The 20,820-nt window shown below is 43.1% G+C and overlaps 1 protein-coding gene across 2 annotated transcripts in view; it reads left to right on the top strand.

Annotated features, from left to right (window-relative positions):
- Positions 1-20,820, top strand: part of NDUFAF2 (NADH:ubiquinone oxidoreductase complex assembly factor 2) — a 175,123-nt gene that overhangs the window by 101,492 nt on the left and 52,811 nt on the right. For both annotated transcript variants that reach the window (XM_014594071.3, XM_019496096.2), the window contains one exon: positions 10,867-10,956. In XM_014594071.3, coding sequence (XP_014449557.2) covers positions 10,867-10,956 — 90 coding nt within the window. The remainder of the gene's footprint in view (positions 1-10,866; positions 10,957-20,820) is intronic.

Below are 20,820 nucleotides of genomic sequence, written 5' to 3'. Positions count from 1 at the left end.
ACCCATTTTGAGGTTCTGGTCCTTTGCCAGCAAAGGCTTTTGAAGATCTTGTAGTGTGGCAAATGCAACTCATGGGAAATCTGCAAATGACAATCTTCAGTGAAACATTCCCAGTGCAAGGAGTTACTCAGGATAAGCTGATCTTGAAATACCATGTTTTAAAATTTTAACATTGCATGTTTTCTGAAAGATACGGGATCTTAAACCCTTTAGAATACTTCTGAAATGTATTGTAGTCCAAATCGTTGTGTGTAAATGACAATAGTTTCCCTTTAATTTTAGTCCTCTGTTTTTATTCTATGGGTCTGATTTTATACAGCATAACATTCTTTCAAAATGATAGCATAAACCGCAGCTTTTAATCTGGTATGAGTGCACATTTTAAATAAAAGCAGACAAGGTTCTTTGGGTAGGTATGTTATCTTTTATTAGACCAATAAAAAATGTTCTTTGCATGCTTTCAGGCACAAACACCCTTCTTCAGGCATAGGGAGAATCTGATGGGGTCTTGTGTTCTCTTGGATGGAATAGAAAGCAATATGCAAAATGCAGGTCTGTGAAAATGCAAATGGGTGGCAGTGAGGATCAGAGGGAATGGGAGACAATAGGTGAGAGACAGGTAGGTAGGGGAGGGGGGAATGCTGACCTGGTGATAGAATGTAGCTGGTAAATGCAGACAGGTTACCTGGGGTTATCAGCTGACAGGCAGGTTATAATGTGCCATAAATCCAATGTCTATATTTAGTCCATGATTTTGTGAGAAACATGCACCCACAGGAAATTGGGTATCCTTGTCTTTGATAGATTTCTGGTATGTGTTCATTCTGGTACACAGTTATTATTGGTTTCTCCTACATGTTTTCCATCAGGGCTTTTGGTACACTGGATGAGATGCATAATATTTCTGGAGGTGCAGGTGTAAGATCCAGGAATGCTGATGGTTCCGTTGTGGGGCATAGTTATTGTGGGAGTGGTAGAGATGTGTTGGCAGGTTTTACATTTCTTGTTTTGGCATTATCTGAATCTATCCGCTGTACTTTGGGCCATAGGAAGTTTGCTTCTGGTGATGAGGTTGGCAAGGTTCAGTGCTTGTTTAAAAGCTAGGGTGGGTGGTTCTGGAAAAATCTCTTTAAGAGTTGGGTCTTCTAGTATTGGTTGCAGTTGTTTGAGTATTTTCTGTATAGGTTCCAGGGAAGAATGGTATGTCATAACTAATGATGTGCAATTCATGGGAACTTTCTTTTTATACTGCAGCAGTTCCTTCCCTGGTATCATGCTGGTTCTGTGTAGATATGTATGTTGGTCTATGGGTTTCTTGTATATGGTGGTTTGTATGTTACCACTTTGGATATTGATCATAGTGTCTAAAAAGTGTCGTGGAAACACACACAGCATACTTTTGGGTCAGGTCAGCAGAAGCTTTTATTCAAATGAAACTACAGCTGTAGGGGGGACTCCAAAGTGACATGGATTTTTCAAGCACTTGGAAGGGGTTCCCCCCCAAGAGCAAAATCAGGAGGCTTATATACTTTTTAACAGTTGCTTACAACTCACGTGATTATATAGTGGCATTTGCTAGAAAAAAGCAGCTACAAACACTACCTCATTACTTCTTGGCTGTTATCAGGATGGGAACCATGGGGGAGACGAGGTTAGTTCACAAAGCAAGAAATGGGGGAGAATACTCCCTTCTTGCACCTGGAAATCAGAGTTGTACATACTTTTTTTCTATTATCTTCAAGGCCGCAGTGAGCGAAGCTGTTGCAGAGGAGTTACAAAGAACAAACACTTTCCCTTATCTGTTCATACAGAGCCAGCAATTCCCCACAAAGCTGTTATGTCATCTTATAACTCGTATGATCAAAGTTTAAGGCATTTATTTTTTTCTGATTCCACAGTCCCCCCTTTGAGACTATTTAGTTTCACTTTAGCCTTAAACTTCCATTCTCATAAGTCCCTCTATTTCATCATGCAGCCTTTCATGTTTTTTTTTCAGTCTGCTCACACTTTTGTAACACCATTATTCTAGACTCTGCTGTGTGTTTTCTTGCCTTGCTAAAGCTTCTTCTGCTGGCTTTCGCGCAGCAGAGGATCAGTTACACTAAGACATAAAACATTATCAGAACTATCAAGACAAGCAATATTTCATACAGGATTTTTTTGCCAAGGGTTCTTAAATTTGGGAACCAGGAGGTTAACTGAGACCACATTCCTTCCATATTCCATTGATTAATTTGGCAGAGTTTGACAACTTCTTTTTTAATAATCTCAGTTTGATTTTTAAGGGCACTAGAGGCATTAGGTATATATACACAGCATTCAGACTTTATCAGGGCACATATTCCTCCTTTACTGGCTAGTATATAGTCTAGAGCAAGTCTATTTTGCAACGTTATTTGTCTCATTCCATTCATTTCTTTACTTATTTCACAGAACCCAATGGCAGTGGCATTGGCTATTTTTTTCTAAGGATACTGCAACCTTCTGTATTTCAGACATAGCTAAGCCTGCCCCGTAATTGGGGAACATTATACCCCCAAATCTATGGTTTTCAGTAATTTTGCGAACACTGCGAATTTTTCCTTTTGGCAAATGTGATCTAATTGTGAAAGCGGGGTATGTGGCAGAAACATAGCACATTTCTTCCCACCTCCCTTGGGTGATACCAAGGTACTCTAGTATGATGTATAAGGATATCAGTGCCATCTTAGAGACAGGAGGGACAAAAAATTTCAACAACAAACATAAGCAGCACCAGTAAGAAAAAGAACACTACCAGCCAAACCCAGGATGTCAGCCAAAGTCTTTCTTCGTCCTCTGGGCTCAGGTTACCTAAAGGACTGATAAGGTTGGCTCTTGGTCTTGGTCGAGGTGGTGATTTTCCGAATGGGAGCATTCACTTTCTTCGAGGCCGGAGATGATATCTTCGTTCTTCAACTGATGAATCTGGCTAGGCTGTGGTGTTGGGTTCAGGGGAGAGGTTACTAGCACTTGCACCCTCATGGTCCTCACTTGCCTGAGTGAGGTCCTGAGGGTCTTTCTCCTTGGCCTTAGGGAAAGGTCTCAACCTTGGTTGGAATTCAGCTGCTTCGGGGTCCAACGGAGGTGATACCTTCTTGCAGTGCGATGCGTGAGTCCACGTTTGGTGACCTTGGCAACGAACAGCAGTATTAGTGGTCAGAAGTACCTGGAAAGGTTGCTTTCATCTGGGTTGAAGTGCGTTTTTCCGTTGATAGACCTTTACGTAGACTCAATCTCCTGGTTTGAGGTTGTGACAGGGAATATTCGGTGGTTGAGGTAAGGCTTCTTGGACCTGTGAATGAACTGACGTGGCATACTTCATTAATGCCTTGCAATAATTTAGTACAGTTTCATCAGTTAATTGTAGGTCTGTTTGGTGTGGGGCAACAGGTGGTGTGGCTGGCATCCTCATGGGTCGTGCCATGAGTATTTCATAAGGGGTTAGGCCATGTTTTCTGTTAACAGTGTTCCTAATGTGCATAAGAGCAATGGGCAACGCATCAGGCCATTTGAGGCCTGTTTCAGCACAAATTTTCGAAATGTGCGTTTTAAAATCAGAGTTTTTACGTTCTACAGCACCACTTGATTGTGGATGATAACTACAGTGTAGGTGTTGCTGTATGTTGAGTGCTTGGCAGATTTTTTTACTATCTGTTCTGTGAAATGGGTGCCTCTATCGCTATCTATTGTGAGGGGCAGTCTGAATCTAGGGATGAATTCTTTGAGCAATTTCTTTGCTACAGTGATGGAATCAGCATGTACGCATGGGTAGGCTTCTACCCATCCAGCGAACACATCAATAATAACAAGAATGTACTCATAAGAACAGCACTTAGGTAGCTTCACAAAATCAATTTGCAGATTTACAAATGGTCCCCATGGAGGGGAATGGGCTGCGGGTGTCGTTTTTACCCGTCGCCCAATGTTGTGAGCTAAACAGATGGGACAGGAGCTACAGTACTGTTGTGCCATGGAAGGAAAATTTGGGGCAAACTAATCTTTTTGTACTGCAGCAACCGTGTCCCCCTTACTTGTATGGGCTACTAAATGAGTCAGACGAGCAAGATATGGCAAAAGCTCTCTAGGTGCCACCAGGCGGCCATCCGGGGAGCTCCAGAGAGAGTCGGGGTGCAATGAACATCCTGCATGCAGCCAGTCATCCTTTTCCTTTTTTGGGGCCTGATTTTGAAGAAGGGCCAGACTTGAAAAGCTAGCCAAAGGAGACTGGTCTGCTGAAAAACAAACAAGAACAGAGTAAGGAGCCTATGGGCCAGAAGGGGCCATGTTTCTGGCAGAACGGTCTGTCAGCTCATTTCCTTGTGTGACATCATCAAAGGGTTTCTCATGAGCTTTACATTTAACAATAGCAATAGCAGAAGGCAATTGAACAGCTTCTAAGAGTGCTTTTACATAACAACCATGACTGATTTGGGTCCGTGATGAAGTGAGGAACTCTCTTTGTTTCCAGATTTGTCCAAAATCATGGACAACACCAAAAGCATGCTTAGAGTCAGTATAAATGGTTGTGGTTTGATTTTTTGCAAGAATGCAAGCACGTATTAAAGCAATGAGTTTAGCAATTTGAGCAGAACGAGCTTGGGGTAAAGAATAGGCTTTTAAAACAGCATACTGAGTGCATACTGCTTATCCTGCAACTAAATTACCTGCATCATTTTTAAGACAGGAACCATCAACAAACAAAACAAGGTCAGAGTTTGGGATAGGAATGTCCTTGAGGTCAGTTCAAGGGGTTAACAATTGAGCTGTGACAGACAGGCAATCATGAGGCTCACCATCAGAAGCGATTGGCAGAAGTGATGCAGGATTTAGAATTGAACAGCGATTTAAGGTTACATTTGCAGCTGACAGTAGAAGTTTCTCATATTTAGTAAGACGGGAATTGGAAATGTGCTGAGTTTTGCCCTTGAGGAGACGGGCCATCACAGCGTGTGGAACTGCAACGGTTAAAGAGTGTCTCAAAACTAGAGTATCTGCCTTTTCAACCAACAAGGCAGCAGCTGAACAGGGATAGAGAAAAAAGCAGAACAAAGGTCCACTACTGTGAAATATGTAGCATCTAAAGGGATACAGGAAAGAGTAGTGGCAGGGTTAGGGATCATGGGGAAAGCGGGTAAGACAGCAGCATTTACAGCTCGAAGGTCTTGCACAAAGCGATAAGTATCTTTACCAGATTTCTTGACAGGTAGGATAGGTGTGTTACAAGGGGAGTGTGTTGGGACAATAATCCCTTGCTCAAGGAGTGAGGAAATGACAGGCTTGATCCCTTCCTCAGCTTCCTTTGAGATGGGGTACTGCGGGACATGAGGAAGTGGCTTGGCAGGGTTCAGGGTGATATGCACTGGTTCAGCACTCAGCATGTGCCCCACTTCATTTGCATGGGTGGACCATAGCTGTGGAGGTACTCGTGCCAACAGTTCCTCTTGCAAGTAGGAAGTGTCAGGATCAGAGTACTCCTGGGTTAGCAGAGACACAAGCTCGGTTTCCCTATGTTCCGGTACCTCAAGGTAAACACCATCTGGGCTACAATAAATCATGCATCCCAGTTTACACAGCAAATCCTTTCCAAGCGGGTTGACAGGTGCACAGGGGCTAAGAAGAAAGGCATGATTTTCAGACAAAGGGCCAATAGAAATGGAGACAGGTTCAGAGACGGGATGTGGGATAGGTTGTCTGCCTATACTGACAGCATTTACAGTTTCAGGAGAATGAGGTAGGAAAGGAAATTCAATAGCCTTTAGCATGGAGCGGGAAGCTCCGGTATCAACAAGACAGGAGACAGGTTTACCAGAAATAAGGCATTCAACAAATGGACCAGATTGGTCAGTAGCAAGCAAAGGAGCGATGATGTTACTGTCCCTCAGGCTGTCCTATTCAACACTGGGGAAACTGACAGGAAGAGGAGGTGGGGGCTGGGTCCTTGGCCGGGGCGGTTGGGGCATTCTGATTTCCATTGTCCTTCTTGCTTGCAATAATGACATTGGTTCCCATAGCCTGGGTTTTGTGGGCCCGAGGATTTATCTCTTCCCCTGAATCTACCCGGGCCTCCCCTTCCCTGTCCACGTCCCCTTCCTCTACCTGGGCTCTGCAACTGAGAAATCTGTAAGGCCATTAACTTAAGCTTGGCATTGTCTTTGGACCGTTCCAATTTGTTATGAAAATGGTTAGCTGCAGCAAAGACTTCAGTCAAATCTTTAGTTTCCCAGCCAATAATTACTGTTTGAATTTTCTCAGCAATTTTAGGGCTAAGTCCCTGGACGACTGCTGCCACTATTGCTTGTTTAGCATTTCCGACTGAGTCATCCATTCCTGAATATCGTTCAAATGCCTGTTTGAATCATTCCAAATAGTCACTGGGGTGTTCATTTTTGTTTTGTTTACAGGTATTTATTTTGGTCCAGTCTGCCTTTTTCAGGCAAATTGTGAGAACTGCTCAAACCAAAGCATTTCTCTTGTCAATAAAGTCTTGGCCAGTCCCTGGGTTTTGATCTGGCCAAGTACAGGCAGTGTACAGACGCAGCATAGTTTCCTCAGGCAAAATGGATCGCATGAGCTGATTAATGTCAGCCCATGTTGGATTATAACAATTTATAACAGTCTGCAATTCTTCCTGAGATTTTTCTGGGTCTTTTCTGATTTTTGGGAATTTTTGAGTTAAATTGTAGAGATCACCTGGAGTCCAGGGTGCATGCACAGTTACTATATTTTATCCATCGGTGCCAATGCCTGGCATTTGTCTTAGGGGGTAAACTTGCGCAGCTCGGGATCTAAGATTGATGGGAGATCTTTCCATGCCAATTCCCATTCTTCTAAATACACCTGTGGTGGGTTGTGACCCAGGAGTAAATTGCCACACTGGTGATGATTGAGTGGCAGATATGGTGGATGAGTCTGGACTATTAAGCTCCATGAATGAGTTTACCAAAGGAGCTTCAGCTAATGGGTTACTAGCCTGGGCTGCAGCCTGATGTTGAACCGGTTGTTGCTGATGTGGGAGTCCCAGGAGAGCAGGGTTCAAACAAAAGTCAAGGATATCCTCTGCTGGCTCTGGCGGTGGGGGCGCCCTGGGCAATGCTGGATATATCGGAGCGGCGGCTGGTGTGTAATTTGGGGGAGCAGCCAATTTCTCCCGAGCAGTTTTTAACTGCTGTTTTAATTTTTCTTGAGAGTCTTTTAGACTTCTAGTTTGAGATTTTGTCTGCCTTTTGGACATCTCATCATACCAATAAAAGAACGCGTCCCACTGGTTTCATGGTGTTTTGGATCCACGGGACTCTAAAGCCCCTCTCAGGGTGCACTATTTTATCCTGATCAAATGTTCCTTCCTGTGGAAATTGCTTCACGGGATCAGCCTTAGTATACCAGTTCCACTTATCCAGATACTTGCAAGCCTTGGGAGAATAGTGTGTGTACATAAAGTATGCCAGAGTCCCCTTAGGGGGGACTGGAACTTGTTTTGACTGACCTGTTCCCATTTTTAGTCACACGGGGAGAGGTAGGATAGGCTTATTTAGGATGTCTGGGCTGCTCGGTGCCTTGCCCCACGGTATTTTCACCGCCCAGACAAAAGGCTTCTGACCTGACACCGGCTCATAAAATGGAAATGGGGAGGGAAACACAAAAGGGATCCTTTCACTTCTGTTTTGGCAGAAGCTACTGGGACAAAGGGTTTGGAAAAGACAAACTCACTCTGAAGCCCTGTCCACTGGGTCGTGAGGTTCCAGTTGGGCCCCCTTGCTTTCAAAACTGCCCTGTCAGGCAGAATTGGGGCGGCTGAACCCAACCGTAGTCCCAGACCTGGTCAGTGGCTCATATTTCTAAATACACACACACACATCCATTCAGTCAGCCAGACCCCCTCCCACATTGCCTCGGTTAACTAAGTGCGAGCCTAATGTGCTGTTGGATGGAGGTGATTCAGACAGATTCTCCCTGAACAGAACGTACGTTACCAGACAGGATTACTAGACAGAAAAATTTAGCCGGCAGTAAGGTTCTAAACTGACCTGTTTTAACAAGGTTCAGATCCAGTTACCACGGCCAAGTTGGGAGCCTACAGGCAGCCCTCCTCTGACACCCCAATAGAGATTCTGAATTAGGTCTCTTACCTGTCAAGTTTGGCACCTCGGGGTTCAGGGGCGGGGGGGCAGTCCACAGTCCTCCTCCTTCAACTTGTGTTCTGGATCCGAGTCGCGGCACTAGGAATTGTCGTGGAAACACACACAGCATACTTTTGGGTTAGGTCAGCAGAAGCTTTTATTCAAATGAAACTACAGCTGTAGGGGGGACTCCAAAGTGACATGGATTTCTCAAGCACTTGGAAGGGGTTCCCCCCCAAGAGCAAAATCAGGAGGCTTATATACTTTTTAACAGTTGCTTACAACTCACGTGATTATATAGTGGCATTTGCTAGAAAAAAGCAGCTACAAACACTACCTCATTACTTCTTGGCTGTTATCAGAATGGGAACCATGGGGGAGGCGAGGTTAGTTCACAAAGCGAGAAATAGGGGAAAACACTCCCTTCTTGCACCTGGAAATCAGAGTTGTACATACTTTTTCTCTACTATCTTCAAGGCTGCGGTGAGCGAAGCTGTTGCAGAGGAGTTACAAAGAACACTTTCCCTTATCTGTTCATACAGAGCCAGCAATTCCCCACAAAGCTATTATGTCATCTTATAACTCGTATGATCAAAGTTTAAGGCATTTATTTTTTTCTGATTCCACAAAAGGAAATGTTGGTGCTGGAGTATTCAAGAGATAGTCTAATGGAGGTGATGATGATTGAATCTGTAATGGAAATCGATTAGAGACTCTGGGTTTTCTGTCCAAGTGATGAAGTGTCATCTGTATAGCATGGTTTTGATGGTGCAGTTCTTGTGGACAGCAATGCTGCTGTTCTGCCAGGGGGCCATAAAAAGGTTGGCATATTGTGGGGCCATTCTGGTGGCCATAGCTTTCCCCATGGTCTAGAGGAAGTGTTGGTTATCGAAAGCGACAAAACTCTGTCTTTGGGTGACAAGAGGTTTTAGGATGAATTCCTAAAAAGAGGTTTTAGAATGGATGAAACCTGATCTTTCCTCATTTAGGGTTCCATGGTTGGATATTATAGGTCTGCCTAGGTTTCCTTGTTTGTGGGGCTTAGAGAGCATGTAAAAAGTCCCTGGATTGAGGTGGGGTGGTGGGGATCAAGTTTTGTAGTTTGTCTTGCAGTTCAGATGGAAATGATGTGATGGTGGTTGTGGCAGTGCAACTGACTCAGCCTGCTACTTTAAGGGCTGAGTCAGGCAGCCAGAAGGTTAAAACACATTTTAAAACACAGGCCAGCTGTATTAGCACAGCATTTTGCTGCTGGCAGTGTGGCACAGAGATTACTTGGCTGATCTGCTGTATGAAACATCTGGCAGGTAAGAGCAGGAGGCTCCTGGTCCTGGGCATGACCTAAAACTGCACCCTGCTGAGGAAGGGTGGTGTGGTGGGGCTTCCTGTGGCGAGGGAGTCCCAAAGAAATGCCGGGCCAGTTACCTCCCTGGTGAAAGACAGAGAAGGGCCCCTTTATAACCTTATATGAAACTGGATGCCTTTATGTCCTCTATTTTTCTCTTGAAGGACATAAAGGCGTCTAGTTTTGTATCAACAGAGGACAGAGTAGCAGAAAATCAGAATGTCCTCTATGATGGCCACCCTGGAGGGGCATGGAGCCTAATGAGAGGCAAGAAGCCCAGAGGCTAGGAGCTTTGATGGTGTCGGGCAAGGAGTCCCAGAATGAGTGAGGGGCACTGAGCCCATTGAGTGTGGCCAAAGTTAGGTGCTGGAAGTATGATAACATCTTGGAATCTATCTGTGAGACATGGGCCACTGTGTAGGGGAAGTTCAGAAGAGTGGATAGCGCCCCCTGACATTGGGGCATGTAATGGGTAGTCTCCTGCATTTTCCACCAGTTATGGGAACAGCAAAGTCATGGCAGGAAAGACTGGGCAGACTGCCCCATAGATACAGGTGTGTGGGCTGATTTAAGGCTCGGCCCTGAGCTTGCCCCCTGTCACAGTGGTTTTGAGTTTTAAGGTGAAATAGGGAGTTGGGTCTTCCTCTAGTGTTTCATAGTAAGTGGTGTCAGAGAGCTGTCTGTTGGCTTCTTTTATGTAGTCTACACGGTTAAAGATAACTGTTGCTCCTCTTTTAGTATTATTTGGTGGTTGGATCTTAGAAATTCTATGGCCCTTCTCTCTGAAAGGGAGAGGTTGTTAGGGTGGTGTTTGTTGTTGATTATTTCATTGTTCATTCTTTCATTGAAGCAGTCAATATAGTGGTTGAAGCTTGAATTTCATCCACTGTGAGGTATCCAGTCTGATGGTTTTTTTGAATTTTTTGGTATTAATTTTTTCCTTGACGTTGTCACAGGATGAAGTGTTGTAGAAAGTGGATTTGTTTTGGTTGTGGAAAGATTCCTTGAGGCAGGTGTTGAAAAATTCTTCTAGTTCTCCACATTTTAGTATCTTATTACAGTATTTTTCCAGGTAGAAATTAAAGCCTTTATAGAGGACAGATTTTTTCAACTTTGGTAAGTGTGTACGTGGAGAGATTGATAGTATTTGAAGGTTTACTGGTTTCTTCAGTTAAATCAGGTATGAGGTGGAAATATTGTACGGTATTGGTGTTGTCTCTCTGCTGGTTGTTTAGTGACTGGGGAAGTTGTTCCTGTAGCAATTGGTTCCATTTCTTCTTTTTATGTAGGATGAATGTTGTAAAAAAATCTTAGTCTATTTGTATACATTGTATATGGTTTGGGAAGATGTTTTAAATAAAATTATCTTAATTTTTTTCATAGGGCAGACCATTCCAGAGAGGAGAGGGTTGGATGCAGTAAATCTAGAGCCATTTCAGTATGAAGTGGGGACCATTCCAGCAGAATGGGAAGGTAATTTTTGTATTTTTTCTTCTAATATAATTTTCACAATACAAAATGTTGAAGAGAAATCAAATGGATTAACTGACTACATGTATGCCTTGTCTTTCCTCAGATGTTTTCATTTTAAGGAATAAAGATTTATTTAACCAGATACAGTTATATGGAATTTAAAATATAGCTTGCATGACCATGACTGATTTTCCCTGATCAAATGCAAAAATGTTTGAGTGAGTGAGGGATCTGATCAAGTGATCCTGGAAAGAAAGTATGTGGTCGGTATGTCTTCGCTGAAGAGTTTACTTGTGTGATCAATATCTTAACCTAATTTAGATGTGAACCGGCATACTTGTGTTTACTGGTATAAAGCTGAGTGCAAGTTTTAAGACGGGGTCAGCAGCTTTTTCTGGTGAGGGGGCCAAAATGACCCAATGTGCATCAGAGGTAGGCAGGCAGTAGGATCCAGCCATTGTTGCCACTTCTCCCCATCGCTCAGCAACAGCACGGTAAGTCGAAAGCCCTCTTCTGCCAGATCCCATGTTGCTGAGTGGCAAAGCATGAAAAGAAATCCCCCTCAGCCAGAGCCCCAGGCAGCTGACTGGCACAACGCAGGGGGATCCCCCTGCCACCAAATGCTGCTGAAGCCATGGCTCTGCAGGCTGGATTCAAAAGCTCTGTGGGCCACAGGTTGCTGACCCTTGTTTTAAGATGTATGGGACAGTCCATGGGTCTTTGTGCTGCAGTAAATTGACTCATTTTGATTGTTTACCAATGAATTGTCTGCCCTTCTGAGCACACAGGGATTATTCTGGTGATATCCCAGAAGACTGTGGGATAGCCTGTGTCTCTGTTACCATTCTGACCAGAAACAGCATTCTGAATTTACCCTGTAACTCGGGATTCACAAACTAGCTCAGGTGGAAACTACTACCAAATACATCACAGGTTTCTGCATACTGACAGAAATCAAACTAAGGGTGACACTTGAATAAGACTCAGTTGGCTCTGCAGAACTTCCTTGTAGGTATGGTTACACAGCAAGATTTCTTTTAGGCTAAGGATAGGCAGTTAGTTCTAATGTAGACTAACCTGAGATAAAAACCGAGTGTACGTGTGGTTAGCTTGCCTCTCAGAGCACAACTCACCTGCCATGCTAAATCTGGATCATGGGGCTCCTCCGTGGCAGGATCCAGACTGTAAGGAGCCTCTTGGGCAGAATCCAGACTTAGCAACAGGATGAGCAGTGGTATAGGGCTTAATACAGCTATTGCTCAGCCTTCCACTCCCCCCAGCTGCAGACATGCATTCCCACTGGGTCTCTGTAGCAGGGAGTTTGGCAGCAGACCATGCTCCCAAATTCTCAGCTCCTCTAGGAGCCCCATGGGCTGGGTGAAACATCGCTGCAGGTGAGATCTGGCCCACAAGCAGTATTCTTGATGCCCCTGGTTTATAGCATAAGTTCATCTTTGAGGATGGCTCTCACGCAGTCTCTGCAGTGAGAAAGCAGCTGAAGTCTAGGGAGTGAAGTTTTTCAAAGTTTGTACCAATTATTGAGAGAAAAATATCAAAGTTAGAATTACAGGTTTACTTAGCATAAGTGCATATTTCCATGTATACCTCTCTGTTTATCATTCTTATCACACTAGGAGCTTGCTAGAGTTAGACTGTTGTTAGAATTAATGCATTGTTCCAGACAGCCTGGATTATAGATTCCAGTGGCTGATTTGAAATGTCTTTGTAATGATAGTACTTGACCTCCTTGTGCTCAGTTTGTGGCATGCTATCCAGGGAATGGAAGACACAGTTTTATTTTTGCAGGCTTTGGTATGTAGTTTAAGATCCTGTTAACGTTTGTCCATGTTTTTCCCACTCCTGACATATGATGGTTAAGATTTCCTGAAAATTGAGACAGCATGCTTGAGAATGCCTGAGTAGAAGACAACTGCAGTAATTGCCCCTGTGACTTATGAGCTCTCTCCAATCCTTGCTATGCTGTTTAGTCAGCAGGGGATGTCAAATCTTCTTCTGTATGGATAGCTGGGATTCTACCGGTATTCTGGGACAGTTGTTCCCTGCTCTTGGCAGGGGTGTCCAGCAGACTAACATTATTTTGCTCTTCCCCAGCCTACAATCAATTCTGGTAACAGACACTTACTTACCTGACTGCTTTCAGCTTTGCCATCAGTCTCCAAACCTTTTTCTTTTTTTTAATTAAACATTAAATTCTTATGGTGTGTCTGTGAGTTGGCAATATACCTATGTACAATTTCTGGACAGGCCACTGATGAAGACTAGGCAAAGATAAATCAGCAGGATAAAAGTATAAATTTGTGGCATTATTAGAATGCAGAATATAATAGACATTTTTTTTCCATCAACAAATCCTAATATTCTTCCATTCCATAGGTATGACCTTCCACTTCCCAGGACCATGGTGTAAACCTCCATATTACTTGCCTTTAAGCTTTGCCTGCCACAGCACTAGCAGCTGACTTTCCATGGTAGCCTGGTTAGTCACAAACCTGCAGCATTGTGGCTTCTAGCTAGAACCATAGGGTTGGAAGGGAGTTCAAAAATCTTCTTGTCCTGCACAAATGCTGGATGTGCTATTCCTAACTCACTCTTGTCAGATGCTTATTCAGCCTCTTGAAAACTTCCACTGAAGGAGAATTCCACAACTTCCCTGGGCAGCTTGTTCTGTTGTCCGGTTTTTCTGACAGTAAAAGAAATGATCCCTCAGATTTAGTCTAAATCTGTTTTGTTACATTTTAAACCTATTGCTTTGTGTCCTGCCCTCTGCAGTGAGGAGAGTAATCATTCATCATTACGCCAGCTTTTCAAATATCTCATAAGGTTTGGCATATCCTGCTTTAACTTCCTTTTCTCCAAACTAAATGCATTTGGTTCTCTTAACCTCTCCTCATATAACTTGTCACTTACCTCTGGATCCTCTTCAAGTTTCTCCACATCCTTGTTTAAAGTACAGTGCATAGAATGCTCTAGGTGAGGCCTAACCAGCGCTGAGTAGATCAGTACAGTCACCTGCTATATTGTTTTTAAAGTAGTTCAATATTGCATTTGCCCTTTTTGCTGCTGCATCATATTGCTGACTCATATTAAGTCTGTGGTCCACCAGACCTCCAGATCCTTCTCAGCCACATTGCTGCCTAGCTAGTTATGTTTATTTTGTATTTGTAAAACCATGGTGAGGTTTTAATTCAAAAGGATCTAGGTAGATTGGAGAACTGAGCTAGAGACAATAAAATAAAATGCAGCAAATTAAATCTAATATGCTATACCTGGAGAAGAAAGAATTAAAACCTCTCCTGATTTTTTCAATTTGATTTATAAATTTGATCAGGAAGCCCCAATCAGTCATATCAACCTGTTTTTATATGGCCTCCTTTATTTAGGTATCCTGGTGCTGAAGGTGTAAGGCAAGTTCGTCACATAGCTCCATGAAGCTCTGCGTGATCCAGAACCCATCTTTCTGTACTATTTGGGCTTTATCCTGGGTCTGACATCATTTAAAATCTTCATTAATGATTTGGGATTAAATGCATGCTTAGCAGATCTGCAAATTACACCAAATTGGGTAGAGTTGCACACACTTTGGAAGGTAGGAATAGGTGTCAGAATGACCTGGACAAACTGGAGAAGTAGTCCTCAATTAAGCAGATGAGATTCAACAAGGACAAGTGCAAAGTCCTGCACTTGGGATTAAATAATTGCATGCACAAATACAGACTGGAGAATGACTGGTTAACCTGAAATACTGCAGAGAAGGATCTGGGGGTTATGGTAGACCATAAGCTAAGTATGAGCCAACAGCGTGCTGGATTGTATTAACAGGAGTGTCTTGCAAATAAAAGAAGTGATTCTTCCACTCTTATTTGGTACTGGTAATACCTCACCTGTACCTGATAACAGGCTTCAAATGCCTGAAGAGGGTGGAGATGGGCTTTCCTCTGTGGCTGTAGGGGACAGGATTTAGGAGCAATAGTCTCAAGCTTCAGCAGAGGAAGTTTAGGTTGGAGGTGAGGAAGTCGAGTCTGACCATGAGGGTTGTTGAGCATCAGAACAAGCTACCTAGCGAAGTTGTGGAATCTTTATCTCTGGAAGTTTTCAAGAGGACAGCCAGACACTTGGCTGGGATGATTTAGCCAGGGCCGATTCTTCCTTTAGCATTTAGTAGGACTGGATTAGATGACCTTGTGAAATTCTTTCCATCCCTACTTTCTTATGATACTCTGTAGGAAATCTGCAGTGACTGTGGCACACAACAAATGATTCTGCTCTGCCGTGAATGAGCTCCCATCTGCAATCTGCTTCCACCTTCCATTGGCTTAAACTGCTGCTGAAATACTCCCATCCTCTCCAATAACCACTCTCTGCAGTCACAAGCGGGAATAGCTCATTCAGCTGCACTGGATCCATGACTTCACTCAAGCTGGAATGGGCAGAAGTGAGGAGCATGCAGAGCCAGATGTGCTTCAGCTAAATGTGTTTGCAGGTTAATAGCATTTCCACACAAGGAAATGAGACAGGTTCGCCTACAGCGTGCTATGGAGTGCTTTAAGTTAGTGATATATTAAGAACCCTAGGATATATCCCCAGAAATTCTACTGCCAACAACTGTAACTACAATGCCAGTATGGACACAGGTAAGCAGGGTATAGGGCATAACATGAAAAATGCAGTGCAAATGCTCTCGGGCAGTGTGACAAGCCTGGCTGTACCTAACTTGAAACAGGGACGGATTCAGGTACACTGAAGTGATCTCATTATCCTGTGCAGTGTGGATGTACCCAGAGAGATAGCTTCCAGACATATGGGATACATTAGTACACAGAGGAAGTTTATCTGGATTTCAAGCTTGAGGAAGAAAACACATGTGGCCAGCCACATTTATTAGCTACATTTACATTTTTAATACCACACTTGCTCATCCTTGTAATTACCATATTTTTTCTTTGTGACTATGGCAGCATTGAATTGGAAGGATTTGTGAGGGAAAGGAAAATAATAAAAAAGAGACTTACCTATTCATTTTTTTAAAGTACAGAGCTTTTCAGGGAATGGGAAGAAAAGGTTCATATTGCTTTGTTCCCCATCCATTATTGAAGCAGAATAGGTGTTTAATGCATGTTGTTGTTTATGACAGATAAAGCACAGAAATTCTAGCATCCTGAAATGTAAAGAACAATTCTGGTTTTTCAGTGCTTTGTTGATAAACATATTGACAGTTGACATGCTACATTATGGATATTTGAAGGTTAAAATAAATGGAAAGAGCCACGACCTAGCTTGTCCAACATAAGAATAGGAGGCATTGGTCACAGCAGGATTGCCATGGTTTTGCTATACTTCAGTGGCAAGATTTGGGAACCCCCTGCAGGAAGCTATGGAGTTCAGTTCCTTGCTATCTTCCTGAGAAACTGAACTTCATTATTTCATATTTAGGATTTGGTTGTAAAGTGGGGGAGGCCTAGATAGGCCTGGTAGAGCCACCACTGTATAGATGCAAGCTATCTTCACTACAGATGACAACACGAAAGCTAGTGATTTCCTGAAACAGTGTGTCAGGTGAGGGCCCCTGCCTTAGGCACAGCCTTCAATCAGTACTGCTTGGGGATTCCCTACTACTGTTTCCCCTGCTTTACTCCTTGATGTGGCAGTAGAAGGGGAGAAACTCACAAAAATTTATCTCTGAGCTCTGCTCCTGGCCTCTAAGGTTGTTTGTATACATGCTCCTGAAATGGGGGTGGGGCACTTTAATAGAGTGGCTCCAAGAGTCATCATTGAATGAGCTTCAGAAAAATTACCTCTGCCACCATTTTGAAGTGCAGGGATGCTGATATCCGAGACACTGGAGCATGGTAGTTGCCATGCTCCAGCAAATTTAAATAACTGAGTCTGCTCTGACATGTTGTAATTACAGTGCATCAGAGCAGCCTCCCTGCTTGTGTATAGGCACCTTAAAGGTTTGGGAGTCCGCCAGAAAAAAAGACGTTCCCATCCCTGCCAGTGCAAGAGAGAAAACCCTGTGGGTGTGGCAGTAGGGGTCTCCGTGCAAAGTAAAGGGTGAGGTGTGGTTGTGAGAAGCTCTCTAGAGTAACAAGTTTAGGAGTTAAAATAAACCAGACATTTCACGTTCTGGAAGCTGTTGTTGCTTGCCTTCTGTGTATAGACAGAACTTGATTATACCCAGGCCAGCACTTCATGCTTTTTCTTCTTATGGCTTCTTACAAACTTACATTTTAAAACAAAAGTGAAGATTCTTGTGTAAGTACATGACTTATCACAGGAGCTGGGACCTTGGGCACATGTTTAGCATAGCTGGGCCTTAATCTGGCCCTGAGATAAGATTTTGCCTCTTGCCCCCTCTCAGAGACTCTGCCTCAAGCCCTGAATCAGGGATGGGGCCTGCCATAAACAAACATGGCATGTGATTGGAAAAAAAACTTTAGAAAATGTATTGGCAGTTCAAAGTTCTGTTAGCCGTTTTTAACCATTCATTGCACCATCGATATCCACTTCAGACAAAGTGAGGACAACTTCAGTTTCTTTCGTTTATTAACATATGCATGACTTGGACTTTTGGCAAGATGCAAGAACTTTGCTCAACCTAGGCAAGATGCAAAGTCTGCAGCGCTAAGAGAGGTCATTCAGTTTCACAGATGAATCTGATATTTTACTTTTTCCTCCCCAATTCAGAATAAAAATGATAAATATTTAAATTATCTTTAAAAAAAAATGATGGAGCCACCAACCATGGAAATTTTTAGGGACCCTATCATGAGAGCAGGTGGACTACTAAGGAGTTGGGCAAAAGAATCGCACAGGTGTGAAAATCTTACTGGCAGGCATGGTTCCATTGGACCCCTGCCTAGGTTCTGTCGGGCCTTCATCAAAATAAGGATCTGCTAAACGTTATCATTTCAACAAATTGGTAAAGTCCAGTGGAAAAAACATGTTGGGATTTTTCTGGCCAGCAGTATTAGGGAAGCCAGCAGAATTAACTGTTTGACCTGTTGTGTAATATTAAAAGGGAAAAGTTATGTTCAAATAATCCTTTCAGTTATCATATGAAGTTTATAAATCTATTTTAGGAGATAGCTTAATGGTTAATAACTGTGTTTAAATACACTGTGAAATATTTAAGGGTAAAATGACAGAAATGAACAATCAGCATTTTAATACTTTTTACCTCTGTGGAGAAACTATCCCTGCCGGCAGCTCACCAGGCTTCTCTAAACCTGCAGGTCAGGTCCTGACTTGTGGTTTTAAAAGGCTGTTACAACACTTTATTCTGTGTTTACTGCATTAAAGATTTTCTTCTCCTTCTAAACTCTCATTCAAAGACAAACATCCAGTATCTCACCTTGTCTTCCTATAAGGAGGTGATACCTGGAAAAAAGGGAACTCAGAGACGAAATGAGTAGCAATGCAGCAGTGAGTTGCACACTTTTCATAAGTGCTAACATTTCACAGACTGGCACACCTATTAATTTACTTCTAAGTATAGGATAGTCTGCTTTTCCAGACTACAGAGTGGAGCTTCATGAGCAGTTGCTAAAATTCTCAAGGGTGAAATGTCACTCTTGCAAACTTTCTCTGCAGATCCTCTCCTGAAGATTTAGGACTCATTCTCTCATCTGTTCAAATCCAGGCTTATACAAATGTAGTTGTAATGTCCCTTAGCACCTTTGTAAAACTGAGATTTGCTTGATATTGCAGAGGTAAAATTGTAATTCGCTCCCTCCATGTTCCCTAGTATTAGTTATGTTACAAACACAGAGCTAAATTGTGCTATGAAACAAAGCCTTTTTTGTATTTTCCTTTTATACTATGGCTTTGATTCATTTATATTAGCAGCAAAATAATCCATGTCCACAATATAAACATAGATAAGGTTTTTTGTGTAGATCAAGTTTTCCTATATTATATTACACTTTCCTTTGTCAAGGTAGTAGCTTGTGAGTGCATACAGCTGATAAACCTTTTTTGTAATTTTAATTCTGACTGGACACCTACTGTATTGGCTGATAGAATGTCTCGTTTACCACCTCAGCTCTTGTCAACAGTACTCCTGAAAGGATATCAGTCATTTTCAGTACCTATGGAGATTCAGAGGATCGCATGCCTCATGCAGCATTCTGCTGCTTCATTACTCGAGTCTTTTTTTCTTTTAAACTGGTAACATTTAGTGATTAATGGGAGTCTTAATTTGCATGCTCACTTTTACGCTCATTACAGTGCGTTATGTGCCAGTAGGAGTCTTAAAGTTCAATGAAAATCTCATGCATACTAATGAGAGAATGCAAATTAGCTCTGATGAAAGAATGCCAGGGTCTCAAGGTATGAAATGTCCAGTTATCTTGCAAAATTCCTCTCAGACAAAAGTAGCATTATAATGAGTATAGAGTACAGAAAGTATCATAATTAGCAGACACATAATTGGCCTATTTGAAATTCAGGCAATCTTTTAATTTTCAAATGCTTTGTGAAAAAGCTTTCACGTTTTGGTTGCAATCCATGCATGCATGTACATACTCCTTCAATTTTTCTGATTGAAATTGTCTTGGCTGACAGTGTATGAAGATATTTTGCTTTGGTGGCATAGAGAAGGGTAGATTTCTTTTCCAAATAAACCTTCAATTGGATGCACTTTTCAGTGAGGAGAGAGACAGAGAACAGACATAATACCAGTAACACATCCTAAAGCAGTGTGGGCCAACCTTTTTGGTAGGCATGCTACAAATTAGCCCTGCACCCTCTCCAAGTACCATTCCAATCCCTTTCTCCTACCCAATCTGCTGCTCTGTTTTCTGCTCCCTGCTCTATCTCTAACCAAGAGGTTGCTTTCCTTCCTGCCATGTGCTCTTTGCCTGATCCGATGCTCTGCTTTTTGCTCCCTGACTTTTATGCTGCTCTGATGCCTGTCTCCTCCCCAGTCTGGTGCATGCCACACACACAGGCTACCTGTGCCACATTGTGGCATGCATGCCATAGGTTGGCCAACCCTGTCCTTAAACAACCATTTTATTTGTTCTCATTAACAGTGATATTTAACTGGGATGGAAATCTTTTACCTATTTAAAACTGAATTGGGCAAATCTTAAATCCTGTAATTTGAATAGAGATATTACTGATCATATAGTTTCATAGTTGGTAGGGTTGGATGGGACCTAAGCAGATCATCAAGTCTCACCCCCTGCCATGGGCAGGAAAGGATGCTGGGGTCAAACGACCCTGGCTAGGTGATTATCTAGCCTTCTTTTGAAGATCCCCAGGTTAGGGGTGAGCACCACTTCCTTTGGAAGTTCGTTCCAGCTCCTAGCCACCCTGACTGTGAAGTAGTGCCTCCTCATGTATAGCCTGAATCTACTCTCAGTCAATTTATGGCCGTTGTTCCTTGTTACTCCCGGTAGTGCTCGGGGGAACAGGGACTCTCCCATTGCCTGCTGGTCCCCCTTCACAAGTTTATAGGCAGCCACCAGATCCCTTCTCAGCCTTCTCTTGTGGAGGCTGAACAGGTTCAGGTCCCATAGCTTCTCCTCATAGGGCCTGCCCTGCTGCCACCTGATCATGCAAGTGGCCCTCCTCTGGACCCTCTCAATGCTGTGTGCATACCTCCTGAAGTGTGGCACCCAGAACTGGATGCAGTACTCCAACTGTGGCCTGAGCAATGTCGCATAGAGGGGGAGGATCACCTGCTTGGACCTGCTCATGATACATCTATGGATGCATGACACGTTGGCAGCTCATGTTCATCTTGGAATCAGTAGTGACTCCAAGATCCTTTTCAGCCTCTGCGCTGATGAGAAGGGAGTTCCCCAGCCTGTAGGTATGCTGCTGGTTCTTCCTCCCCAA

Source organism: Alligator mississippiensis, chromosome 3 (assembly GCF_030867095.1).
Source record: "Alligator mississippiensis isolate rAllMis1 chromosome 3, rAllMis1, whole genome shotgun sequence".
Classification (NCBI taxonomy): domain Eukaryota; kingdom Metazoa; phylum Chordata; order Crocodylia; family Alligatoridae; genus Alligator; species Alligator mississippiensis.
This window is presented reverse-complemented; position numbering and strand designations above follow the sequence as displayed.